A 26,652-nucleotide genomic window follows, 5' to 3' on the forward strand; every position below is an offset into this window, starting at 1 on the left:
AAAACATTATTTAGAAGGCAAGGTATGACAGAGACAGGAGAATATGGTAATAACGGTAGAACAGGCCAGGATGAGTTAAAGAATAAGAGGCGAGATTGCTATTATCTTTCCTGCCGGTCATGGGCTGAGAATCGATTAGTGTTGGACTTGAAATATGTAATTAATGATGAAAAGAGCCACTAGCAATTTGGACTGTATTGAACGTGAATTGTGTAATGAACTAGGGAGGTGAGCCTAACTACATTAGGTGGGAGAACCTGTCACATCTATAATATTAAAAAGCTGTCTTAGTATTAGAAAACTGCAGTGGTAGAGTACTCGGTAATTTAGAGTATTTAGCATAAAAAATTTGAATGAACTAATTAAGGGTATTAAAATGGCTGCAATAAAATTTGAACATTGAAATTTTATAAAAGCTCTAAGCAGTAATTAAGGATGCTATTTTAATATATAAAATTCATTGAAGTTGAGCAAAGAAAAATCCTGCTGCAGATCACAAGGGAAAGTGTAAAAGGAAAAAAATCTGCTTTAAAATTCTTGTTACTGTGTCTCTATTGGATTTAGTTAAATAACTAAGTAACAGGCAGCTAGACTATACTCTTCTCATGCGTAGTATGATTTGGGATATTCCCATGTGCTTGCTAAAATTGGAGAAAATAGTCCTTTGCATGTTTATCTGATTTTATACCTCGGTTGATAGGGGATTAGAAACTACATTGTGAATTTTGTCTGCTCTGTATTTTCTGAGATCTTTCCATTTTAGAGCTTCTGAGATCATGATTGAAATGAAAGCTATGGTTCTCTGCCTAATCAAGCAGCTTCCTCGTTTTTAGCTGGTGAAAGGTTTTTGGCACCCTGTTCTCAAGTGATCCTTGCTATAGCAGTTGGGCTACTGCTGCTCGGAGAATGGCAGCTCCCTGAGGAAAATGAAGGGAAGCCCTGTTTATAGCAGCTGGCTCTGGATGACCCTTTTGGTGCTGGAACTGCCTGATGGAGCAGTAAGAGAAGACAAGCTAACTACCCACCGACCTGCAGATTTTTGAATAAGCTCAAACAGTAGCCAAGAAGCTACCGGGAAACAACAGAAAGCTTTTGCAAGAAGTTACCTAGTCTTACAAATTTATTCAAAAGCTCACCAGAACATGTCGTAGGTTATTCTGAGTATCAAGCTACATCTTGTCACTTGAAAAGGTACTTTTCCAAAAAGGTTCACATAGCTGTGTTTTTAAGCCATCCACCCTCTCTCCTTCCATTAAAGTAATTGTCTTTTGTGTGACAGTGAGCTGGATCAAGTAGATAGAATGGGGCCTTTCAGTTTGCTACAAGTTTCTATTCTTAACCGCTTTCCACTGGTGATAATCAGGACTTTTTTCTGCTTACCAGGGTGTGCCCCTTTCTGCTACAATACCGGTGTTCTTCCCCTATCGCGTGCTTTTGGCATTCATGGTTTGTGCCACCGCAGCAGAGCGGGTGAGTCTGAGCAGGTTTGAAGGTGAAGGCTGAGGCCCACTGAGGCAGGGGCACGTGCACAGACTCACTTATGAACTGTGTTTATTGATGAGTTGTCTTTGTTCATTGATATCTGTGTTAATTGATGCATATTCTTTGATTAGCATTTGATGCGGATTAGCATCAGCATTGCTAATGACCACCATTACCTTTTTCCAAATGACAAGTACATGAAGATTTGTATGGCACGGAGCTGTTGTAGCTCCTGTTAAAGTACCCTCCCTAAATGGAGCCCAAACATGTTCATTCGCTCTTTTTGAAACCCAGAGCAGGAGAATTCATACCTTGTGTGTCCAGTAATACTGGAAATGTGTTAATTTGTTCTGTTACTCTAAAGTTTTACATTCATTGCATCTTCCTTGAGAAGTATTTCTGAAAAATAAAGCTATTAATTTAGTTGGCTTTTCCTGAAATTAAAGGGAGTATGCTTTTTCTTGTTACATATAGCTGTACAAGTGAATGGATATTACTTTTATCACTCAGCTAAATTCTCCATAAAATCATGCCAGTGTTGCTAGAGCACTACTCCTTTTTAGCACTACATTAATGTGCTTTTCAGCATTTCTCTTAGCAGGACTGTGATCAATACAGTACTTCATAGTTTCTGAGGATAGACTCAGATTTAGATAGAATGTGAGTATTAATGTGTAGAGATTATTTTCTGGAAGTGATTGTGCTGGTAGGTCATTCTGGAGACAAAACCAACTTGTCCTGGACCAAGAAGCTGCCTCTCATCCTAAACCCCAGTAGTCACTTATTAAGCTGTCTGCATTCATTGATGTAGTCTGTTTATACCACTGCTGTTTATATTATCAGAGAAATCATTCATAGCTTTCTCTTCTCTGAGATTATGCAGAATGAAGCAGCAAGATAATTCTAAATGTCCTGCTCACAGATGATTGGCTTGGAAGATGACTTCAACTCAATCTGGTGGGTAGTGTGGATACAGTATGACAGATGCAGGTGCTCTCTTGATGTTTGGGCAGTGGGTCTCTTCAGAGCTGTTGTGTTGAGCTGTGCCTTTCCTGTCCAAGCATTTCTGTGTAAAGGAGGTGGTCTTGCAGGTATTGGAAAATGAACATAGTTGTGTTAAACACTGCCTTTGAGAGGAACAACCGCACTTATCAGACTGTAATTTATTCCTTTATTAGAGGGCGCTCCTTCAGGTGGTGATGTTTCATACCCTGTTTTATCATTGAGAGTTTTTATGTAGCTTGCTAATTGTTTCCTGTTCAGGGAGTACAGTTTTCTGGGGCTAGATATTACCTAGGAAATTGCACTTAGGGGAGGGGAAAAAATCTCTCCAAACATTTTAATGGGTATTAGCTGTGCTTTCAGTAGGTGTTCCTTTGAATTTTTATCAACTGAGATACTGAAATGTTTCTTCGATGTAAACCTTTTGAAGAGTTATATAATCTGTTTCATAACCTATAAGTTAATAGCATAATGTAACTTTTCTTGAGGGTATAAAATGGTGTTCTTACAAGCAAAAAATGCTTGTCAACTGGAAACAATTGCTTGTACCACCTCCTTCCCCGAATTTTTGAGCCCTTCTTCCTCCCACTAAAAATAAAGAAATAAAAAGGCTAACAACTCGGGTAAAATGATGAGCATTAAATCTTGTGCTACTAAAGCTCTGGAATATTTGATAGATTTTTTATTTTTTTTTTTAAACTGTGGTGAATTGTGGAAGATTTTTGAAACAAGCCTTTGAGGTAAGGAACATGTATTAGTTTGGAAACAGAGAAATCAATCCTTTAAAATAGTTCTTCAGTATGTATTTAATTACCTGTGTGTATTCCAAATGTGTTTAAGGTAGCAAAGGAGCCTAAAGATTTTTGGCAAATATATGCTGCTTGGATGGAAACCCAAGAATTTTAACAACGTTTCTGGGGAATATCTTGCTTTTCTTGGTCTATGTAATTTATATCCGTATGGGCAGTTTGGTGTCACCTTTTGAAGATTCATGATTTTTAGTTTGGTTTTCTAAGGCAATACAGCTTTGCAAGTGTTCCACTTGCTCCTGACCTGCGGGACAGTGGGGTGTGCAGTGAGTGGCAGAGGAGGAGCTGGGAATCGTGATTTAGGAGGGGACAAAGAGCAGCAGGTTGCAGTGCTTTAAAACTGTTAATTTTTGGTCTTGTTTTTAAATAGGGCAGAGTTAGGTTATTGGTTTTTTTTTTTTTAATGGTACAACATGCCATGTTATTTAAACGGGCTAGATTACTGAGTTGCTGCATGTCTCTCTAGAGCACAGTGACTAATTTAAATCAAATTTGGAGGGGGTGGGGGCTGTCCAAAACCCCAATTTCTCTAGTTTTTGTGGAGGTAGATAACTGGGTAAAGTTACTCTGTTAATACCTCCCTTTCCCATTCCTCTCCTACATACACATATTCTTCTAAATAAAAGCAACAGCAGGACTTAAATTGTTGTTGCATGTTAGAGAATCCACACAGAGTTACAGTGCGGTAATCCATTGAGAACCAAGGTTCATTGTTTCCACAGCTCGTGAAACTGCTGGAGAAGACAAACATGAGGAAAGTGTAAGTATATAGCAGTCTCAGCCAGAGCACTCCCTTGGAGTGTTTGTCCTTTATCGGTGTATCAGGATGGCAGCAAAGACTTTTTGAGTTTGTGATTCCCGAAAACAGAAACAATTGTTTTTACTCTAGAAGCAAATCTTCAATACGGTTTAAAACAGAGCAATTATGTTCTCAGGAAAGACAGCAGAAGGAACAGAAAAATGCATCAACACTTTCTCAGAAGTCCCTATGAAGCAGTTGATCAGATTTAGGATCTCACTTGATGGCTCATGATGTGTTTTTGCAAATTCATTTTTTTTAAAGTGGGATTGTGCTTGACTTTTCTGAAGCCACATAATCCAGTTACTGCATTGACAGAAATCCATGTACAACAGCAAAATACTGTTAGGTGAGATTTTCTTGTTGTCTGGGTGAGGAGATGGTTTCACTCTTTACTCTTGTCTTACTAGTTGTTTCTGTAGTTCCCTAGGGAAGAAAAGAGGTTGCTGCACTCAACCTGTCACACTTGGTCAGCAAGTGGTTGCAGGATGGGAATGCACGTTGATCAGTGCAACGGGGAATAAGGTTATATTCTACTTTATGCATATTGTGTAAAATTTTCCAGATTCGGATTTTTACTTTTAATTTAAGAAGCACTGTATTTGCTTTAAGAATTACTTTTTGAAATGTAGCAGCTTGTTGGGAGCAGTGATCCATTTACTGGGGAAAAATTCAGCTGGTTTGAGGTTACAGGTCAAATTTGACACCTGTCCTCTTCAGTTCAGTCTTGAGTTTTACACAGTGCCAATGTCATGTGGGGAATTACTGCTAGATCGCTAATAAATACAAACTTACACAGCCTGATGTTAAAAACCCAGAAGAAAAGCCAACCCTCAAATAAAAGGAAAGCCTGGTGAATCCCAAAGCCTTATTACCTTTTAAGAATTAGTGTGTGAGAATTATCTGCATGACAAATAGGTTATTGGAAAAAAGCTGTGTAAGATTCGGTTAAACGACCAGTTTTTCATTTTAGTGCTAATGTATTAATCTAGTAAGAAACTGTTGTGTTTGTGGGATGCTGATAACAAAGCTGGTATTAATGTAGCCTTTTGATTTCCATCTGAAGAATGGAGCCAAAAGACCACGTGAATTCTCAGTGATAAGCATCACAATTGAAATGTTTAATTACAAAGGCAAATCTATGTAGAAAGGCAACAGTGGGATTTTGTAAAATATATATTATTTATGTGAACACTAGCACTGTATCTCCTCCAAACGGTAAGACAGTAGCAAAGTACAGGATAAAATGTAGAGACTCATTTTGGGGTAAAAAGAAACCAAGAAGTGCTTGGACGTAAATATTTGGGGTCAAAAAATTAATTCTGAAGGTTTTTATGGAAGGTAGGTAAGAATACGGTTAAGCAGTATACTTGCTCAAAATGACTAGGCTGCTGCTGAAACATGTATGCAGTTTCTCCTCCATCCTTCTTCCCTCGTTTTCTGAACTTTGTGCTCTTGCCAGCATAGTCTGCATCATAGCAACGGTTAACTTTTTGGAGGAATATATTCTGAAATAGTGAATATATCATTTTTCAACTGGAAATATTCCCTACTTAGAAGGGAAAACATATGAAGTATTTGAAACTGAAGTAGAGAAGCAGGCATTCAAAGGTGATTTTGCTGGTAGACCTGAACTTGATGACAGGAATGTAAATGGGGGCAAAAATGAGGGAGGGGATGGGGCAGGGCAGGATGAGACCTTCATTTGGGTCAGTGGAAGAAAAGGGACAGGAAGGGAGGTTGGTTCCTGGCAGGGAGGTGTTATTCTTCTGGCTGAATCTGTGGTCCTTGAGGCACGGTCATTGAAAGGCACGGAGAGGAAACCACATCGGTCAAGATCTACGTGATCTGGGTTCTCACATTGGGTTTTGCGGGGAGAAATTAGCCTTCCTGAAGGTGTGATGAAGAAGCAGAACAACTGGATATGGTACGGTCTGGCTGTGCAGGTGGAGAGCTGGGGATGCTTGTGGCATTCAGACTGCTAAGGGGTTGCTTTGCTCTGTGAACTTCACCTGGTGCCTGGAGATGACAGGGTGGATGTCAAGAAGACAAGTGGAGATTTTGTACTGAATAAAGGAAGAGATCCAGAGAGGAGAGGTAGATTTGGAAAGCAAATAAGAGCAACTGTAGTATTCAGCATAGGTGGTAAGGGACGATGGGTTGGTTTGTTTATTCTCAGAGGGGTTTGTTGAGGTGGGATACAACTATGTTTTTGAAAAAGAGAAAAACAACAACCATGCAAGGTAAATATTAGGAAGTGTAGAGTATTGAGTTAAAGGATAATATTGATGCAAAATCTAATGTATGTAGATGCAAGCAATCAGGAAGATCTGGATTTTGATCGTGTTCTGGGGGAGTACAGCTATACCCACTGCACTTGTCTTGTGCCCTGTGCTGGAGTTTGACCTCAGTCAAAGTACTGGTCTTTACAGGTCCTCCATCTGCCCAGTGTGGTCTTTTGATTATTGTAGATGTAGTTATACTGATTTTAAAAAAAATAAATTCACCAGGAATAGGCATGACTTGTTTTAATGACTTTCAAATTTAAGACATCTTGCCTCTTTCTCAATTATTTAAAGGTATGATTCATGAAACTGTGATCAGCTAACTTCTGGATTTTAAAAAGGTTCATTACAGTTTAGAATTCTTGTAATAAAAACTTTAATACAGTGTTTACTGGTATCTCGCAGAAGAGGTTAAGGGAAACTTGATTGTCATATTTAAACAATACTGTTTAATTAGTCCTGTGCCTCGTGACTGCTGCCAGCTGTCCACAGGTTATCAAGAAAAAATTTTCTCCTGTCTTGATGTGGAAAGTGACTTTTTAAGGCAGTGCTTTTCTTGCTGTTCCTCAGTGTCAGATTAACTATAGCTAGAAATGAAACATCGGTTACTTGTGCTCTTGCCTGCTTTGCTGATATGAACTGACTGCAAGGTGGGAGTCAGAAAGAAACCCTGTCTCTGGGCCTTGCTCCCTCGGTGAGCCTGAGGGGTATGTATGAAATATATATCTATATATATATACACACACACACATGTATAAGGATCAGACTTTCAAAGTTCTTTTTATCTAAGCTAAAAGGATTGGTTGTGATTCAGTTTTTAGAATATCGTCCCTGTTAAATCCAGGGCATGTGGGAAGTCCCCCTAGGAATGGTGGCATCCCTGGAAGCAGCCTGGCACACTCGGTGGAGCTCACCTGGACCAGGCTCTGGCTGAAGGGACGCAGGCAGGCGCTCGGACAGTGTCTGACTGTATTCTGATCTCCGTAGTGCCTTCCAGAAGGGTTTCAGCCAGCATCAGTACCAGTAGATAGTCAAAGGCTGGGTACTGTAAGAGCCTGGTGTTTATCCCAAAGCAGAAAATGTAACGGGAAAGCATTTTTTACCTTGGTCATATGAGAAAATGGTTTGATCACTGGATTTAGAGGATGTGAGAAAGGAAATTGAAACACTTCTCAAGGTCATATTGGAGCTGAGAAACCATTGCAGTGTTTCTTACCTTATCATTGACACAGGAGGCACTTCATGATCTAGAGTCTTTTCAAAACTGACTACCCTTTGTGTTTTAGAGAGAGAGAATATTCTCCACTTTAAAATGCGCTTACCTTTCAAAGGTCAGACAGGGCAGTCTATGGACAGGATCTGTGTCGTAGCAGAGATTGGCAAAAAATTGGCATTTAGTACTCATGAAAATAACCTGCTAGTATAAGGCAGAGTTTTAAGGAAAACCAATCTTAAATAAGATACTGTTGGTAGTACTGCATTATTGTCAGGCTTTTAAGTTGTGATAGTTAAATTTTCCTAAAGTATTCTTTCTGAGATTTAACTAGTTGGCATTTTAGATGTGTACTCCTGTACTGTGGTTATGCTTTGTGTATAATAGTTATCACCAAGTACACTAACCTAAAATTGGTGGATATCTCGGTCCAGAGAAAGACAGTGTGATCCACTTAATCTGATTCCTAATTAGGAAAAAAACTTGACCAGGTGATTTCTTGAAGTCTAGTGAGGTTGAAACTGTATACTCAAATTTTTGGTTTACTCAATGTATTTTAAAATACAGTGGTGGTATTTATTATTACAGGGATTTTACCCAAAACAAATAACAGAAACCTAAATTTGACGGTTTTCTGTATGCTCCTATAGATGAGTTTACAAGTAGCTTGACTTGCTTAAATTAGACGTTTAATGATACATACCAGTGTAATATTTTACATATCAATTTTTTTCATACTTCATTAATTTTGTGCACTTAAATAGAAATACAAGAGTTACATCTTGTTGGTCTTTTATTTTTTTTTTTTTTGTAATTGTTAGTGAGTCTAAGCCTGCAGTGGGTTTCCAGATATTTCCTTCTGTAGAAATGAAGCCACAATGTTTATGTTTTAATTTTTTTGGTGTATGTGATGTGTTACTCTGAGCTGTGGTTATTAATTGACAGATGAGTTACACTATGATGGCACTTAAAATGCACAACATGTATTTCTGAAAGCAGTCGTTGCTATAGCAACTTTCTAGTAGGTCACTGGCAGTGTTGTGTGAGTGTGTGTGTATGATTTGGCTGTTAATGCAGACTAATACTGATAGAAAAATGAGAAATGTGAGAGTCAGAAAGAAGGTAGCCCTTCCCCCCTCCCTGTCCTCTCCCATCAAAACCAGGGTAAGATAATTTTGTGGAGAAAATGCTTAGTTAGGATATTGTATGTATTGGCAAGAAACTGGCTGTCATCTGCTATAATTAAATGTTTTCTTTCTATTTGTGCAAAGATTACATATATATATAAAAAACCAAACCCAAAATGCCTTAATATCATTCTGCTTTTTCTTTGACATCTTTAGAATTTGGTTAGGAAAGGCATGCATATTCAATTCATTGGAAAGCAATGTGTTATATTTATTGAGCATGAAGATCTGTTTTTAAAGAGGAAGGACATCTGTATTATATGCTGGAAGTGAAAAATTTGAGAAATTGCTTCTTTTTTCACATTTGTAAGACCTTTCAGCAAAGTACAATCCATTGCCAAAGCAATTTAGGCCAGTAGAAGTCTTGTGGTCCCATTCTCCCTGTCTCTTCCCTAGCACTAGTCCTGTGCTCATGTGAGCAAGGGGTGAGCCAGTTCAGGGAGCTGATCCAGACGCAAACAACTTGAGAACAATTTTAAAAATTGCTAGATGACTTCTTGAATTGCATAAGTGGACAGAAAGACACATGCCAGTACAGCCGCAGGAGGGAGGAGCCACGGTAGCTGCGGTTCAGGTCAGTGTACGTGGATGGCAGGGACTGGGATTTTCAGAGGGGCTGAAGATGGTATTTCCCACTGACTTCTGGTTTTAGTTTGCTGTGAAACTTAACTAAAAGTACGGTGCAGAGGAGTCCTGAGAAATTATTTGCATTTGTATCTTATTAAACTCTAATAGTCTCTTCTGTTTGGTTTTTATTTTTTACTGCTTTAATTAGAGAGCATTCATATAGCTCTTGGTGATCAACATATAGCCAGGCCATTATTTTCGGTCTTGAAGTAACACTGCCTTATGATATTAGAAAATTAATGATTTAAGGTAGCACATTCTAGGTTGTGATAAATGAAAATAATGTCAAGTGTAGGAAGTGTTCTATGATACTGCAATCCACTAGATTTTTTTTTCTCAAATTACAGCAGTGTTGTTTTTTGAAAAAAGTATAACAACGTGAACTTTGTTTTGTGTTGAGTGTCTCCTTCTGCAGAAGAAATGAACAAGCTATGCTGCATTTGCAGTTGAATCAATATGGTAGATTTTTTTTCTGCTGTCCGGACAGGAGCAGTGAGAGATCCTGGTAAAGACTAGAGGGAGGGCAGTAGGACTTGAGCTGCTTGCTTCCTTCTCTTCTTTTCCAGTGTCTCCTGTCTCTCCATTTACTGGTTTGCTGAGGGAGAGACCAGGATCAAACTCGCTGTAAAGGAAGGAGCAGGAACATAGGGCCAAGAGTAAGAGGAAAGAGCAGGGACTGCATTTTTGACAACAGCAACGCATCGGATTGGTTCAACCATTGTATGAAAACTCATCCCAAGACTCTACTGGAAAAGAAAATGTCTGTTCTATGTTGTGGTTTTGGTGTTGTGTGGTTTTGTTGTTTGGTTTTGTTTTTTTTTTCCTCTCTTATATCTAGTCCTGTTCTCAGTGTTTTGAGAATTGATTTGTGAAAGTGCCAAGTGTTGATTTAACCCCTGGGGGGAAAAAAAAAAAAAACCCTTAGCATTTTTTTAGTATGTCAATGATTGTTGAATGCTTTATTAGATGTACTTGTATATACTTTGTACTCTGGAAAAGCTTGCTCTAGCTCTGCCTCAAGGGTAAAGGCAATGCTTATAGATTAATGTTTAAATTTATTTGAATAATTTGTAATGAGATGGAGGTAGAACCAGGTATAAGAAAAACGAAAGCTTTTCTTTTCCTTGTACTTGCTGTAAGGATTGTTCCTAGAGGAAATGTTCCCTTATTTAACTCCTGGGGTTACAGTTTTCAGTTAGAACTTGTTCTTATCCCATGGGAGTTGACAATGTTTAAGGAAATACTTCAAAATATTCCCACTTTTGCTTTTACAGCCTGACAGTTTCAAGTATCAGTTACCGTATATATTTTCATTTTATGTAACTGTGTAAAAGGTACTGAAAATTCTCTTCTTACCTTTCCAAAGTGCAGAAGAAAATGTCTGCAAATTCTGTGACATTTAAAACTGTGTGGTCTGATCCCTTCTCTGCAAAAACAAAAGCCAAGGAGTCTTACAGGGGAAAATAACCCCTTGTGTGGATCAGCTGCTGGAATTTTCCCTCTCACTGGAGAGCCTCAGCTTCTGGGGATGGCAGTTTCTCTCTTCCGGAGCTTCTGTTAAGTTTCACTCAGTTTTACCAGCAGTGCTTAGAGAAATGGGCTTTTTCTATTTTCAGTGTCATGTATTTGATGGCCGAGGGAAGATGATTCTCTTCTCTTCTAGGCAAGAGATTTTTTTCTTCTCTCATCTGTTAATTTTTCTTTTTTTTCTTAGTCTGTTATTCACCAGGAAGAGATTTGTAAGGCTGTGTTTATCTAAGCAGAAGGTTGATGTTAGCAGGCCTGTTGGAGTCCATCACTGTTAACTAGGTGGAAAATTCTGTGAGTAGCAAGTGTTTTTCTGTTCCAGTTGTTGAAGATAGTGTGATACGTGGTTTGAACACTGACCTTAATTTTGCCACTCTTCTCTTTCCCTGAACAGAGCTGTTAACTTCTGCAGGCTCTGAAACAAGATAGATACCGCTAAAACCTCAACAAGTTTTGGTTGTATCAGGATAGGCTCAGGATTTGAAGTTGTTTCTGCTGTTGGGTCCCTCAGAGGTGCTAGTTTGTGCAGCACAGCTCCTGTAGAGAGATTCCTGATTTAATCCGTTAGCCTGTTTTCTGTGAGGCATCTCACTGCAGCTACTCCGTATTTCTGGTTATTGGCAGTTAATTCTTGATTTCCTTTCCCAGTTTGCAGTTAAGGTTAGCTATCTTTAGGGATCAGAGTGTGGAAGAGGTTTGGTTGCCTTTTTTTTTTTTTTTTTTTTTTTTTTCTCCGCTCCATAGGAGGGGAAAGGGTTACTGGAAAAGCCCATGTTCTAGCTTTCCAGTGCCACAAGGTTTCCTCTCTGTTTGGGTATCTTTGGAAAAATAAAGCACTCTGCCAGTTCATGCTGGAACACCTGGTAGTTTCATTACTAATGTCATGGAGCAGCTTTCATCTGGTGCAACCTTTCCAAGTAAGGCAAGATCTCTTCTTTCTTCTAAGTGGTCCATTTTGGCTAAGCATTATCTAAGATATTTCAGGAAGCCCAGCAGCTATGTCAGTCCAATGAACTGTTTTGGTAAATAACTCCCAGATCAAAAGTCCCTCTTTGCTTGGAGGAAGGACTGCTGTCAGTGTTACTGGGAGTAAGCACTTTGACTAGGCTTTAACACGAGCAGGATGGTCACACAAAAACAAGTGATGCTTGCTGAGACACAGTCACACTGTTTCCAGTTTTTGTCATCTGCTTGTCTAAGTAACTGTTCAGAAATAAAAAAGGTGTTCCCGTATTTCTGTAAACAGTGCAAAATACAGTTAAAAAAAAAAAAGAAGAAAGCATCAGTGTTTTAACTTACAATCTGGGTATTCAAGTAAATTGGTGATAGCTTTACAGTTCAAGTTGTAATCATGTCTTCAAATAAATGTGTTTCTATTGAGTCAAGAGGAAAAACAATCTTAAAGGGCAAAGAGGAAGAAAGAGAGAAATAAGTTGGTGTATAGTCAGCGGAGCTAGTGAAGTCTGGTTTAGTAATCTTGTCATGTTCCTTACTGAAGTAAATCCAGAAGTTTGCCCATGTCCTCGCAGGCTGCCCACCTTGTGTGTGGCACCTTTACCCATGGTGGGGTGCAGCTCGGTGCCTTCCCTGGGCTGGGCAGAGCAGGGCTCACGGGCAACCAGTGCTGAGCTGTGTGCCTGAGAAACAGGACAAACTGCTGATTCTGGCCCCTGCCTCCACCCTCACAGGAGCACCAGGCTCAGCCACTGCTTATTTTCAAAAATAATCTTTTGAGACACCTGTCGTTCTGTCAAATCCGTTTGTATTTGGCAACATGTTCAAAAACTGTCAAGAGATGGAGGGCAAACAGCCTGTTTCGATGTGAGGGCCTTGGGAAATGAAGCTGAATCAGCTTCTTGTTCAGCTCATGGGTTGGCTTCTCTGTGCTTGCCTTTCCTCCTTGTATTTCAGATAACACTTGCCTGGTTTTTCAGTTTGTCCAGTTTGGAACTGGACTTCAAACTGATTCCACGCAGTGTGATTATCTTCCATCTTGTACAGTCATCATTCCTGTATCTGGATCAATGAAAGAGATTTCCACCCCCTCCACCCCCCGCCAACATTTTTTCCCCAAGAAAGTTTTGATTTTAATGGATTTATTGTGGTATGCAGGATGTTTTTAAACAGCAAAGAATAGACAGTTTCACCCCCTACTGATTCTTCGTAGGGTTGTTGACTAACCAAAATTAATTTCAGCACTGAATTATAAAAGCTTTTTTTATCACTGAATGATAAAAAGGGTTATTTACTGAGCTAAAATACATCTTGTTCCCAGGTGCTAATTTGTCTTTTCCCTGGTGACAATTGCATTTTGAACTATTGCAGAACTATTTTCAGGTTTACGTAGTGCTTGATATTAACTTCTCTACTATTTCTTCTTACAATTTAATTGATTTCTTGTGACTGCTGTGTCAGGGAAATTATTAAAGAATGCTGGTGGATAGCCAACCCTGTTTAACTTCTCTTTAATTTCTTGGGTCCTTAGATTCCTTGTTTTTCTCTTGTGTCAGAATCCATCAGGAAAATCTTGTAGGTATAGGTAATACATATTTTTTTAGGTCAGTTGACTTAAGTCAGTTTGTAGTAGACAAGCTTCTGGATCAAACATCTTCAGCCTGAAATAAAATAACAGTCCTCAAGCTCAGTAAAGGTAGAAAGCAATTAATTGCTGTGAGCTCTGCTGCAGTGGGGGGAGGATGTTGAAATCTGTATTGCCTGTGGGGCAGAGAAATATGTTATAGGAATGGAGGAAACTAATGTGTAATAAAGTCACTTTCCCTTTTGAGTCAATTATTTAAAATTATTGTGAATTTTTATTTTCTAGCCGTGTGCTTTCCTAAGTCCTTAGAATCAGGAGTGAGAACTTAGAAGTGGAATCATTTTGTTCTGTGTTGTGCTGGTAAATCATTATTTCAGTGTTTGCTGCTAGTCCTGCTATTGTTTTTCACCTGCGTAGTTTTGGGGAAGTCATCTTGGGATTTGGTGAATTACTTCAGTGTGGGATCTGTGGATTTGGGTTTGAATTTTGATTGCAGTGTGAGGGATTTATGGTCACTGGGGAAATGTGTTTGCAATGCTTTTTATTTTTATCTTCAACATGGTCACATGTGTCCATTGGGAAAATGTGCATCTCCTCACAAGTTTATTGTGGTGTTTGCGTTGTTTTAAGATTGGAGGATGAGCGAAGTGTTTTGAGGTATGCTTTTCCAGTAGAGGTTTTAACTATACAGCTGATGAAAGTCATAAGCTGTGCCATTTGTAATAATTGAGGACATCCAATAGTCACTACTGTAGTACCTTTCAGCAACATTTGTTCAGCTTGTTCAGAATACTGGTCTGTTTTTGTGTAGCTGTGTCTTTGGAGAAAGTTCCCTTTAGACCAGCAAAGGAGTGTGATGATGAGCGCCCTCGCAGCGCATGCTGTGGTTCTTGATACGCTGCCTAGATGTTATGGCTTGTTTGAATTTCACGTTGTTGGTGGTGTTGTGACAGTAGGTGTGTTGGTCCAGTGGACAGGAGACTGGTATCAGTGTAGACTCTGAGAACAGTTTGATAGAAAAGCATTTGCTTGGTATCACACATTGGAGATGACTTCAAAAGAGTATGAGTTTTCAGACTGAAAAATAGATGATATCTGTATGTTTTAGGAAAAAAATAGGCTTGGTTATATCTTTATAATTTCTTTCCTTAAGTGAGCCCGTGAGGGTTTCAGCATATTTATGCGCCTGTTCCAATGCCTTGAGACTGAGGTGGTGTCAGGTTAGGATGGATTGAAGGCATTTGGCAGTGTATGGGGTCTGGAGTTACTGTTCTTGTAAATTCTTAAGGCAAAACATGGTATCACAGAACGAGAAATTGGTGATCCGACTTAAAACGTTTGTAGTAGCATCAATGGCTTTGATGGAGGGATGATAGAAATTGTGTAGTTTATAGATGTGTTTTAGTTTGTCTTCAAGATAACTTGCTCAGTGAGTAGTAAAGGGAGAAATTCTTTCATGCGTTCTGATGGTTTTTGTTCCATCTGTACTTGGATTAAAGACCTGCCAGGCTTCCCAGTCTCGGGGAGCATATAAAAAAGTTCCTAGAGCAGGAGAATAGGGTTGCTTAGTTTACGGGGAAGAGAACTTGAAACAAATTTTAAGGTGAAGAGGAATCAAGCCAGAGTTGCCAGCTTGTTTGGCTGATTGTCCAGGTTTGGGATTACTTAACAGCTTTTTCTTTTGTATCTAGGACATTGTGGGATTTAAGGATCGGGTAGCTTTTCCCTGGAAGGCTGCAGTTGTGGGCTCTTTCAGAAGAGGGATTGTAGTGGTGCGAGACATAGGTGAGGGGTGTCTGGTTTGATGTGGAGGTGGGTTTTCTCAGGAAATTGTTGAGATTGGGAGGTAGGGTTTGATTCTGTAATTACTATATATACATTTTTTTTCCTATTTAATGATTTTATGGGCTAACTTAATCTTTTTTTGGTCTACCTTAGCTACTTTTTTTTGGCTCTTGTTCAGTTTTCACAAACTTTTTTAGGAATGTATCAGGTATTTATAATTTAGGCACTCTGGCCGATGGATAGAGGCAGGACATGGAAATTACTCCCTCTCCATGGTACACCACTATATTGTCAGTATTCTAGCAGAGTGTCAAGAATCAACAGTCAAAAAATCTGTGCTACTGTGAGCTGTTTTGAGAAGTCCCTTTTATGCTAAGGCAAATTTGATTTTAAATTTTTTTTTTAATAAATCATTTACAGAGTTATTTGGACTAAAAATAATCAACAATGGAAGGAAAACAGCTTTCTTATGACTCTTGTTGAAATTTATTCCTGCTTAAATGAAAAGCATAAGTGGAACCCCTGTCCACTTAATGATTCTACAAGTTAAAAATGGTTACTAAAACAAGGGTATTTAGACTGCCTCACTGCAGAAAGATAGCATTATGCTACTTGTAGTAACGCCTGTTGGATATTTGCTAATCCCTTTATTAAATGCAACTTCTCTTATACAGAGCTCAAAACACGAGAGATTTAACAATTTTTAAAAAAATCCACGTACCCTTGTGCGTGCAAAAAAAAATGTATTTGAGGGAAAAAGGAACCTTAGTAGAACAGATGCCAGTTAGCTACATCAGGCTGAGGGTTAAGCTGAATTTCCAGCCTGACGGCAGTATAGGAATCCATAGATTTTTGTCCTATGAGCACTGCTGAAGTCCCTGGACTGGGAAAAACTGGTACTTTGGGATCTTCCAGTTCCTGGACTGATAGCATTGAGAGTCCTAAAACTCTTGGCCTAAAACTTCAAGGGTTATCTCTGGGGTAAGTATAAATACTGAGTAGAAGCTTTCAATATCTGTCACACCTGGATAATGCCCAGAAATCTGCTGTTCAGGGGGCTTGGATTGTGACATCTTTGTTAAGGACAAGGATCCTGATAGATCTAGCAGCTAGGAAATGGATAGAGCTGCTTCTCAAAGCTTGTGGTCCAAGGCGTGTGGTTTTCTAAATGAGCAGTTTTCAGTGGTGGGAATGCTTTAACATAATCCTTCAATGCTGCCACCTTCTGAAGAACCACTGTGCCTTTGCATTCTTTTGAGGGTAGGGTGGTAACGGTGTCTATCAGGAAACTGGAAGACTAGTACACTTCAGGGTGGTCCTGCATTTACTTCTACATGCTACAGCAAGAGTCTTTTTATATTAACCATTAAATATTGCTTCTGTTAGCAGCAGCGTGAACTTAGAAAAGTTATTATTTTAGTGACCTTGTTTTCCTTAAGCCTTTGTGTATGTCCCCCGAAGTTCATATGAGTACCAGAATTAGTCATTTACCAGAGTTTTTGATTTATAAGCGACTTCAAAATGCATGTTTTCTTTGATAATCTGGACAAAATGTTCTGCAGTTCCTCTTGGTTTTTCTTATCCAGCGTCCCATATGAGGAAAAAAAGAAAAAGCAAAACAAAGAGAACAAAACCCTGAATCATTCTGATGTTTTTTTTTTCCTTTATTCCAGTGTTCTGCATGTGAGGCTTTGCTGCTTCTTGTGAAAATTGGTTTTATTGTTGGCAATTTTCCAGATGCAATGAATAATAGAACACCAGATGTCCACTGCTGAGAAAAATTACAGATGAGTAAACACTTTTCTGAGGTAGCATAAAAATCTATTAATACTGCTTCTACTGTGCATACACCGTGTACACTCTTGGCCAATTGTGTATTGTGCTGTACAGAGATGAAAATCCAAAGCCTGTGTGATGATCTAAATGTGTTTGACTACACCAGGGATTCCTGCCTTCCTGTAGATGTGGATTATTTTGCAGGAATAAGCAGTTTACTAACTGAAGTGCTTGAGTGTGAATTTAATCACTGGATTTAATTTTAATTATTGTCACAGATGGATTTGATTGAGGGTAAAGTCACAGAAACATTAGAAGAAATGGGGGGGGGGGGGGGGGGGGGGGGAAGGGGTGTCAAGGGTTCATCTGGTTCTCACCCTTTCCCTTCCAGCAGGCACAGTTACAGTTGTGCTATGTTTTCAGGCAAAAAGCAGGCTGTGTTCCCAAAGCATGGTCTGCTTTTTCCCAGCTGTTTCAACCACAGAGTTCGCAATGTTTGTTGTACCTGACAAGTGTGCCCCATCTATCTGGGAAAAGAAGAAATCTTCAGTGGTGGATAATTCACATTTGCTTGAGCAAACTATTGGAGTGCTTCACTAGTCCTTGCCTGGATTTTCCTTGATGTGGTTTCAAACCATCGCTTGTCCAGTTCTCACTGAGAAGGGGAGCTTATTCTCCCCCTGCATTGCCTTTGCAACAGTTTTTATGTACTGAAAAAGTAGTCATCCACCTTGAGTCTTGTCTGGTTCCAGTGGTACTCTCCTGTTGCTTTCCTGCACACAGATGTTTCTGAGCCTCCTGGAACCCTGGCATGGCTTGCTAAAATTAAAAACCTGAAAAGTTTTATGCCGTTTTAGTGAGCTGAATTGGCTTACTAAGAAATCAGCTGAACAGGATGGTCCCTTTTTTGGGGGAAGCATTTCATTGTCTCGAAAACTATCTTTTAAAACTTTATGCTAAGTTATGGTCAACACTTACGCTATCCCTATCATTATTCATTTTCATGACAAATTTCAAAAGTTTTCACTGATTGCTCAGTCTTTTGTTGGGAGGATGACTCCACAGTTTCTATGATAGGCAAAATCTCTCTTGAATTTAAATTTGTCCCATGGCCTTTTTTTGTGATTCTCAATGCCCTTGCATCATCTTGAAAAGATGAGTGAGTTTGTCTTCTCAAGACTCTTTCTGAGTGTTGCAAATACAAGTGCAGAGAAGCAGAAGACTTCAAGGATCTATCTGTTCGTGCTCACGATTTGAGGATAGTAGAACCTAGCTTTCTAGGAAGCGGGTGGATAGCTGATGTTATCCTAATGGACAGATGGCAAGGAGCAAGTTGTTAATTTAGACCTTAATTATCCAGATACTGAACCAGCATTAGAACTCAGTGCCTTAACTTTTCGTCTTGTGTAATCAGACCGTAATTACTTGTCTTATGAGTGACGGAGTGCCTGTAGCCCCCAGTGATCTCAGTCCCAGTTGTGAATGCTCAGTGCTGCAGAAAATCAGGTCAAGTGTCTCACTGGGGTGTCCACGGAGTGAGGGGCGGTTATGCCTGAAGAGTCTGTAAGAATAACAAAGGGAAAGCAAGCTTGTTTTCGTATGCTCAGTCCATCAAATTGATTTTAAATAATAATTACAAATTGAAAAGGGTAAAATTTCTGTTCTTGAGCAAGCCGTATCTACAGGCTATTGTTTGCTCAGAGCATTTGGTTAACATCTTTAGTATTAGCCATCCAAGGCGTTATGAGAAAGCATTATATTATAATATAGTTAACAGTGGAGATGATCAAACAAAATAGTGAGTGATGTGTGACATTTGAATCAGCTGTGCTATTATAATCGTGGTTAAAAGATTGTATCAGCTTTTCTGTGTAATCTTGGTGTCAGTGCCTTGGCACACATGCACAGTACAGGAATTAGCTGCTACCTTCTGGAAATAGTAGCAGAAGATACAGAAAAACTGGCTGGTTTTGGCAGCACTCTTTTTAGAGACATGAAACTAAGTATAGAAATGTGGTAGTATGACTTGGAGGTTTTTGTCATTTAAGAATTTTATTCCCAGCTCTGCAAGAAGTGCTTTGTGTAACCTTTCAGTGTGAGGTCTTGCATTCGTAATTGTGAAGAGCACAGAATAATACTGTGCGCTAGAAAGTGAGACTTGAGATTGTTTTTCTGGCTGACTGGACAAGACCTTTTTAGGTTAAAAGTGTTGGTGAGAGGAAGCAGCGACAGCTGTTTTGCCTGTAGAGTCAGTTCTATGTGTTGGTGCAACTGAGGAGACAACTGAAGTTGAAGGCAGTGTTAAATGGACAGCTAGGGGTTGGCATGAGATAGTTCTTGTTCCCACATGTATGTGTAATATATCTGGAAATACCTTTAAAGAATGGGGGGAAAAGAAACTTTAGTCAATGCTAATGGGTATCTACTCAATGCTTTAATTTTGTGTAGAGTCTTGCTTTGTTGTTCTCGGCCTTATATTTTTCTTGTATTATTCCTGTTACCTTTGTGAGCTCACTTCTCTTTTATTGTTTTATGTATAATTTCTTATTGACATTTTCTGAGGAAAGAACAATTGTCCACCCTCAGCTTGCTGTTCTGATATGTCCATTCTTCTGAAAGATCCCTAGCCAAACCATATGCCACGGTGTTCAGAATTGTCCCTTTACTGCGAAACAGCCTATTTCCATCTCTCTTGGACTGGGGAGCCCAGCACTGGACACAGTGCTCCAAACATGTCTCTTGAGCAGAGGGACAGGGTCACCTCCCTCGAGGTGCTGGCAGTGCTCTGCTTAAGGCAGCCCAGGAGGTACTGTTGGCCTTTGCAGCATGGGCACCTTGCTGGCTTGTGTTCAGGTTGTTGTCTACCAGGTCTTTTTTGGAAAAGCTGTTTTCCAGGTGGTTGGTCCCAAACCTGTGCATGGCGTTGTTCCTCCCCAGGTGCAGGGCTTCACGCAATTCCTGTTTGTCTGTTGCTTCAGCCTCTCCAGGTCCCTCTGAATGGCAGCACAAGCTCCTGGTGTATCAACTGGCTCTTCCCAGATTTTTTGCCTTTGTTTTTGACGTGCCATTGCAGGTTGGGAAGTGCAGGTTTTACTACGTATTAAATGGGTAACAGCAACAGCCAAGACGCACGTTTGGGAGAGCGAAGGTAGAGTAATAATAATATGTCCAGTATGATTTTGAAGGATGTAGAAAATGAAGCATCACCATGCTGTGCTAGCCTAGGTGTTCCTAATATTACCTCATTATATCATGGCTAGGTTGGATTAGTAATATCACAGACCACGTATTGGCAGGGCTTGCTATGTACTTTACGTATTGAAGGAGCTCACTAGTGCTTAGTGTTTATTTTTCTGTCACTTGGGCTTTCAATCTTTAAGTACTAAAATGTGATAATGTGAAATTTAGAATTTTGTGTAGAACGTCAATGAAATTATCTTAAAGATAGGCTAAATAAGCATTATGTCTTGTTTGGCCTTAAGTGATGCTGTGTATTTTCAAATTCAGAGCTGGAGGAGGTGATTTAATTTGGCTTTCAGATCAAGTGGCTATAGGATCAACATGAATTAATTTGTTTCACATTCTAAACCTGTAGCAGAAATGAAGCTTACACTTAAAGAAATACATAATCCAAAGCAAACAAAAACTCCTGAGTGATAAAGAACTCAGCACAGCATTTGTCAAGTTATTAAGGGTTAGTTCCTGATGACTGCTTTTCTAGTTCTGCAGGACTTAGAATTTACACTTTGAATTTCTAAATACTATTTTCACTTTGCAGTTGGGATGGCTGGGCAGGAAGGATTCAAGTAGTGTGCCCAAGGCCATGCATGGGTTTGGATGAAGCAGTAAAGGGCTAGAATTTATCTGCCTGCGTGTAAGATCCTCTTTTCTCTCTCACCTTGCTGATCCAAGCATTTAGAGTTTTGGCTCAGTGTGCAACGTGCTGCCTTTTGATGGGATTGTCATTTGCTCCTGCTGCAGGCCTTTTCCTAGCTGCCAAACGCTGCTGTTGGGCAGGAATGTTGAGGGGACAAATCTTGTCTCTAAACTGAACATCAAACCTTGTTTCATGGGGCCGTGCAATGGCACGGCACACCATCGTGTATCCTAGCTTCTCTTCTATACAAGCTGTGTGTTTGGAGCTCTCGGGTTTCCTTTGGGCTTTAGCGGGATGGAGAAGTGCACTGCTTTACTGTTTTTCAACTTGCAAGAAAAGACATAGCAGGGAGCACTGAGGAAGAAAGCAAACTAATTTTAAATGGAAAATGAAGTTGTGGCGTACAGTAGAAGATACTGCTCTGCTGGTGTGAGCTGTTGTTTAAATATAGTTTGCACTTGGATGGGACAAGGTCACTTGGTCAACATGGAAAGGATTTTGAGTTGGGAGTCAGTCAAGTACCAGCTATCTTCTATTTTTTTTATCTTCTAGGCAATGTAATTAATTGCTAAATTTCATAATAGTTTTTTTATTTAGCTTTTTTGTTTAGTTTTAAGTTTTGATTTCAGCTTATAATGTATAGATACTTTTTTTATTATAAGGTTGGTTGAACTTGATTTGGCTGTTGCTACCCAGTGGATGCTTGGATCAGCTCTGTCAGGTTTGAGGGTTTGTGTCAAGTTTTTAATTTGTTTTTTTGTTGTTTGGCTAAAATGGGTAGATTACTAAAGCACCAGAGAGGCAAATAAACAATCTAAACACTACCAAAAATATACATGGCTTTTCACGTTAGTATAAATTACAGAAAATACTCATGGAATGCATGTATCAGATTATTTTTTTTGAAATTGTAGAGCCTTTCTTAAAGCCAAACTCATTATGAGATACTTCCTGAAGAAAAAAATGTCATAAAACTGACAATTTACTAGAAAAGACTTTTTAAAATTATTATTTTTTTAAGCAGGAGTTTTATTTAATGGTCATTATGTCTGCCCTGGTTATTGTGCATAGTTAAAAAAAACAGAAGCAAAAGAAGAGAAACATTTACTTGTTTTCCCATTGTATGTTTCAACTGCATGGCGTCTTCTACTGCCTGATTTATATTCTTCTATAAGTAATTTTTAACTATGCCAGAATAAATTTATGTCATATTAAACTATAGATGTGCAGGCTTAAAAGGCCACAAACCTGCTAAGGCCATTAAAATTAGGATTGAATGAAAACATCAGATTATTTTTTTTAAACTCCTGAAATAGAAGCAGTTGACTGAAAGTTAAAGGACTTTTCAACTATATTGTGTTTATTATAGTTTAAAGAACCTAGAATGCAGAAATGTGAAGTGCTCCTCCCCCTGCTCTTCTCTTCTCCAGGATAAAGGTGATAAAATGGGAATCTGTCTCAAGCTTTCAGGGTTTTTTATCAATGGCTTTGTACTGGGCCTGAATGAGGCAGAAAGGAGGAGAGTTTGATTTTCCCATTTATAAGAACATAATCCTTAAGAAACAGGTCTCTCTTCCATTAAAACTAGAAAAAATTTGAAGGTTCACGTTTGTGTAGTCCATAAGGATCAATGATTTTCCCAGAGTTGTCAAACTTAATTGCATGGCTAAATTGAGAACCCTGTTCCAAGCACATACAGCTTTTCATTAGTCACTATAGTGCCTTATTTTGTTTCCAAAGCAAGCCTAAGCAACGTGGGTGATAATTCAAGACTGAATTTTGGAAGCAAGTGGTGATGTTTCTGTGAGCGTAGAGCAATGTTACTCTTGAGTGAAGTTGCAAGGCAGTTATCCCAGCACTGTTAAAGGTTTCCTACCTCCAGCTGAGTATCTGGGCTGAGCAAGAAAGAGTGAATTAGCATCCAGAACGTAGTAGCCAGCAGGAAGGTATGGGATGTGTGTGAGGGGTATGGCTGACTTGGATTGTGTAATGGGGGAGCGTTATTCCATATAGTGCGAGACTCCACTTCTGGTCAGTCCCAAAATACACAAGATTGTGCCTTTTCTTTTGGGGCTTCTGGCTCTGAGCTCTTCATTCTCTGGCTTGTTAGCATTGACGATGCTTGTATTTTAGCACTTAAGGCTTAACCCTTGTTAAGTGCCTTTATTAACACAAGACAGTAGAAGGGCAATTTTGTCACCACCTAGATGGTCCAGCCTGGACCCAACCACACAGCGATAGGTTTCTCCCAGCACTGTTTTGCAGTTTCCTGTGTAGGATAGGGACTATGAGAAAGTACCCCAGGACCTTGCATTCCCTGGGTGTCAAGTTGTCTGCCGTTACCACAGTGTCAAGGCTTCCTCGGTTCCTCAGTCGCTTCTGAATGAGGCAGCTCCTCTCTTCTCCTTCTGGCTCTTTATACCCTTCAGTCCATACTTTCTTTTAGGCCAGGACTTTGCTTTTCAAGTAAGTTACCCCTGAGCAAGTATACTTTTCCTTGTGTGTGAAAGCACTTCCCTAGAACTTGTATGCTGCTGGTTACTATATCTAAGCATGCACAGCACAACAGTTGCAAAGGGTGATAACTGGGTTTAAAAAGAATATTAAAAATAGAAACTCCATGTAAGAGATTCTGCAGGATGTCTGAAACATCTGTGGAAAATGTCTCACATGAAACACACATAAATTTTCTTGAACTTCCTTTGAAAGCTCTTCTGAAAAGTAAGATTGATGTCCAGTATCCTGCTAGAATTAGATAATCTGAAGATCCAAGATGGATAGGTTTCCTTTTGAGGTCTAGTTAGTGTATGCAAGTGTCTGTGTGTGTGTGTATGCAAGAGTGCTTGTATGTGTTCAAAAACCACACTTTTTTTCATCTGTGTTAAAGGGAAGGTATGACAAAAATGTGTACTTCTAATTGTCATGGCAGGAGGAAAATGTAGTTGTAAATTAATCAAAAGCTTTCTTCTTTTATTTCAGGATTTCATTAAATATTCTTCTTACGTTGTACCTACATTTTAGTGTTTTGTGACCACCAGAGTGCATGTTATAGTGAACCTTTCAGTTTCAGAGATCTGAACGTTCCCTTTTTTGTTCTTCATGTATGAAGCTCAAAAGAGTCTGATGCTATGTTTGTTTATAGTAAATTCTTCCAAGTGTCTGAAATGGTTGCTTTATGTGGTTGAATGGGCATGTCATTCCCCCCTTTAGAGTAATTTCATCCTTTAAAACATAGTAATGACCAGTGTCTCAAATGAAGAAACGCTGTTACAGAAACAGCACAAATAGCATGTCATACAACATTTTTCCTTATGAAGAACTCCGACTAACTTGTGTCTTATGGTGACACTGATGAACTTCTGCACTAGCCTGGTGTACTGGCTGTGGGAGATGACCCCCTTTAAACCATTAATGCCAGAGTGGTACCTTTAATTCCAAACTTCTTTTGTTAACATTTGTTGTGTGACAAAGTGGCTTGCTAATGATACTCTACAAAAAATGGCCAGTGAGATGGCAGTACGTAGTGAAAAATTTAAATTTGTTGATGAGACACTGTAAGTCAAACTGTTGGATAGCACAAAAGAGTAAGTACTGGGAGAATTAGTTGCATGCATCTGTGAGTCTAATTGGAACTGTAATAACCAGAGGCAAAAAAGTCTGTTCTTGCTGTACAGTTATGGTTTTGGTAAATAAATACTGATGTGGCATACAGTTGGATGGAAAATAATACTTTACATGTTATACTGTTTTGCTTAGACTGCTGCAGTTTTATTTAGATACTGTGTTTAGGTCAGGTCATGTTACCTCTTCCTGGCTTGATTTTCCTGCTGTCTTGTGCAAATCTACTACAGCACAGAAAAAACTGCCCATTGAGAAGAAATTAGATATTTAAATAAAAGAGATTTAAAATATCCCATGTTTTAAAAACCATGCAGTTAAGTCTTTGGTATTCATTGCCATTGATCACCTGCAGTGCTCCATGCAGCTATTTGTATTACCCCAGGATCTGTAAAAAGGGAGAATGAAATGAAACAAATCATTTTAGTTTCTCCAGAACTTGCATTTTCTGGAAGAATGGGGTGGCAGCTCTATGTTTTATTACAGCAAAGGTTATTGCATCTGTCACATTGTGCTGTTATTTAATGGTAAAGTCACATCTGCTGTCATTAGTCAACTGCTTGATTAGTCTGTTGGGTAGAGATGTTACTAGTGGGTGTAGTGGTACCACAGATGCAGTCTAGTTTATTGTTTTAACTTATGACTCTGGTTTCATCAGGTTAAAATATTTTCTACTGCCATTAGAAGTTTGCACAGCTTCTGACTATTCTGTGAAATTCTGTCACATAAAATGGTGAGCCACTGAGCCTGATTGAATAGGTGTAGTTCCATTAAAGGGAATGTTATCAGGAATATTATCTTTTACCTGTTTTATCAAAACCTGTATGATTTTAGGTGAAGATCTTTTGTCTTGATTCAAAACTAGGAAAGACTGTTTCTCATTAAACCAAACTTTTGTCTTGTAAGTTTGGTCTATTGTACAACTAGAAAATAAATTCCTTAAGTCTAGATCATCACATTTTCTGATTGCTCAGTATATACTGATCTTGTTTATTTACATTTTCTCAGAGTTCCACTTGTGTTTTTACATCAGAGTTATCATAAACAAATATGGGAGGTAATATAAAATACTTTGTGCCGTTTGGGGGTGGGTGGGGCGGTGGGGGGAAGTGATGTTCCCTAGACAGAATTGTAAAAACTGCATGCAAGATTGTGATTAAGCTGTCCTGAGGACATCCATTCCAAATTTCATGTGGTTTAATAGTAATGCGACTTCAAAATTGACTATTTTTGTTTACAGTGCTTTTAATTCAATGTATGACTATTTTGAAATCATGTCTAACAATTTCTTTTTATCTCTTTTACAGGCTGGACTTTTACATTCTTTTCATGAAAGAGGCTTCAAAGTAGCTGTCATAATAACTGTGAGAAGTTCTATGTAGCTCTTACTTTCAAGAGTGCTACAAAAATGATTACTTCAGATTTGCCAGTACTACAGTGAGTATATGTTTCTCTATATATTTGAAATCTTCAGTTTTAAAGAGGTTGAAGTAAACAGAGGTGATGGTGAGGATAAAGTACAAGCTTGAGAGAAGTGCAGATTAGTGTGGCTGTTCCAGGCCTCCTGTGTTGTCATAAGCTGAAAAACTGTGTGAGGGGAAAAAAAAAAACAACCAAAACCCCAACACAATCTAAAAGGTATTTCTTTATATCTATGGAGATTAACTTTACTGTGAAAAGCAAAACAAGTTCTTTGCTATTTTGTGTTTCTGAATGTTATGAGGTTTCAGAAATGTGTATGGGTTTTAGTCATAATTGACCATATTTGTATATTCCTGTCGTGTACTCTTTCTTATAATGAGCTATATTTACTGTGCAGAAAGCCCTGGGCTTCCGCGATGGAAGACAGCAAGTGGCATTAGTGTGTTTTGATCTTGCTAGGAAACAGGAGTGGCTTGTACAAATGGCAGCAGTGCTGTGCCTGGAGAAAGTGAGCTATTGGAAAGAATAGAGGGGCAGTCTGTGGTGAGGGGAGCTGGACAGTAAATCAGGTAGGGCTGAGAGAGGAATTTTAGAAACAGGAACAGAATGGAGCTTTGTTTGAAAGGGTGGGTTGACTGCGGCCAGCTGCCAGGTGCCCACCCAGCCGCTCTTGCTCCCCTCCTGACAGGGAGGGGGAGAGAACA

The 26,652-nt window shown here is 39.1% G+C and overlaps 1 protein-coding gene across 4 annotated transcripts in view; it reads left to right on the top strand.

The window, feature by feature from the left end:
- STAG1 (STAG1 cohesin complex component) overlaps nucleotides 1-26,652 on the top strand; it is a 199,549-nt gene that overhangs the window by 17,123 nt on the left and 155,774 nt on the right. For 2 of the 4 annotated variants that reach the window (XM_080409718.1, XM_080409721.1), the window contains exon 2: nucleotides 25,834-25,963. In XM_080409718.1, the coding sequence (XP_080265844.1) occupies nucleotides 25,935-25,963 (29 nt within the window). In that variant the 5' untranslated portion in view covers nucleotides 25,834-25,934. Of the gene's footprint in view, nucleotides 1-1,497; nucleotides 4,054-11,272; nucleotides 17,064-25,833; nucleotides 25,964-26,652 lie in introns of those variants that run through there. The other 2 variants (XM_080409720.1, XM_080409719.1) reach the window with 2 other exon arrangements.

The sequence above is a fragment of the Falco punctatus genome, assembly GCF_963210335.1.
Source record: "Falco punctatus genome assembly, chromosome: 13".
In the NCBI taxonomy this organism is placed as follows: Eukaryota; Metazoa; Chordata; class Aves; order Falconiformes; family Falconidae; genus Falco; species Falco punctatus.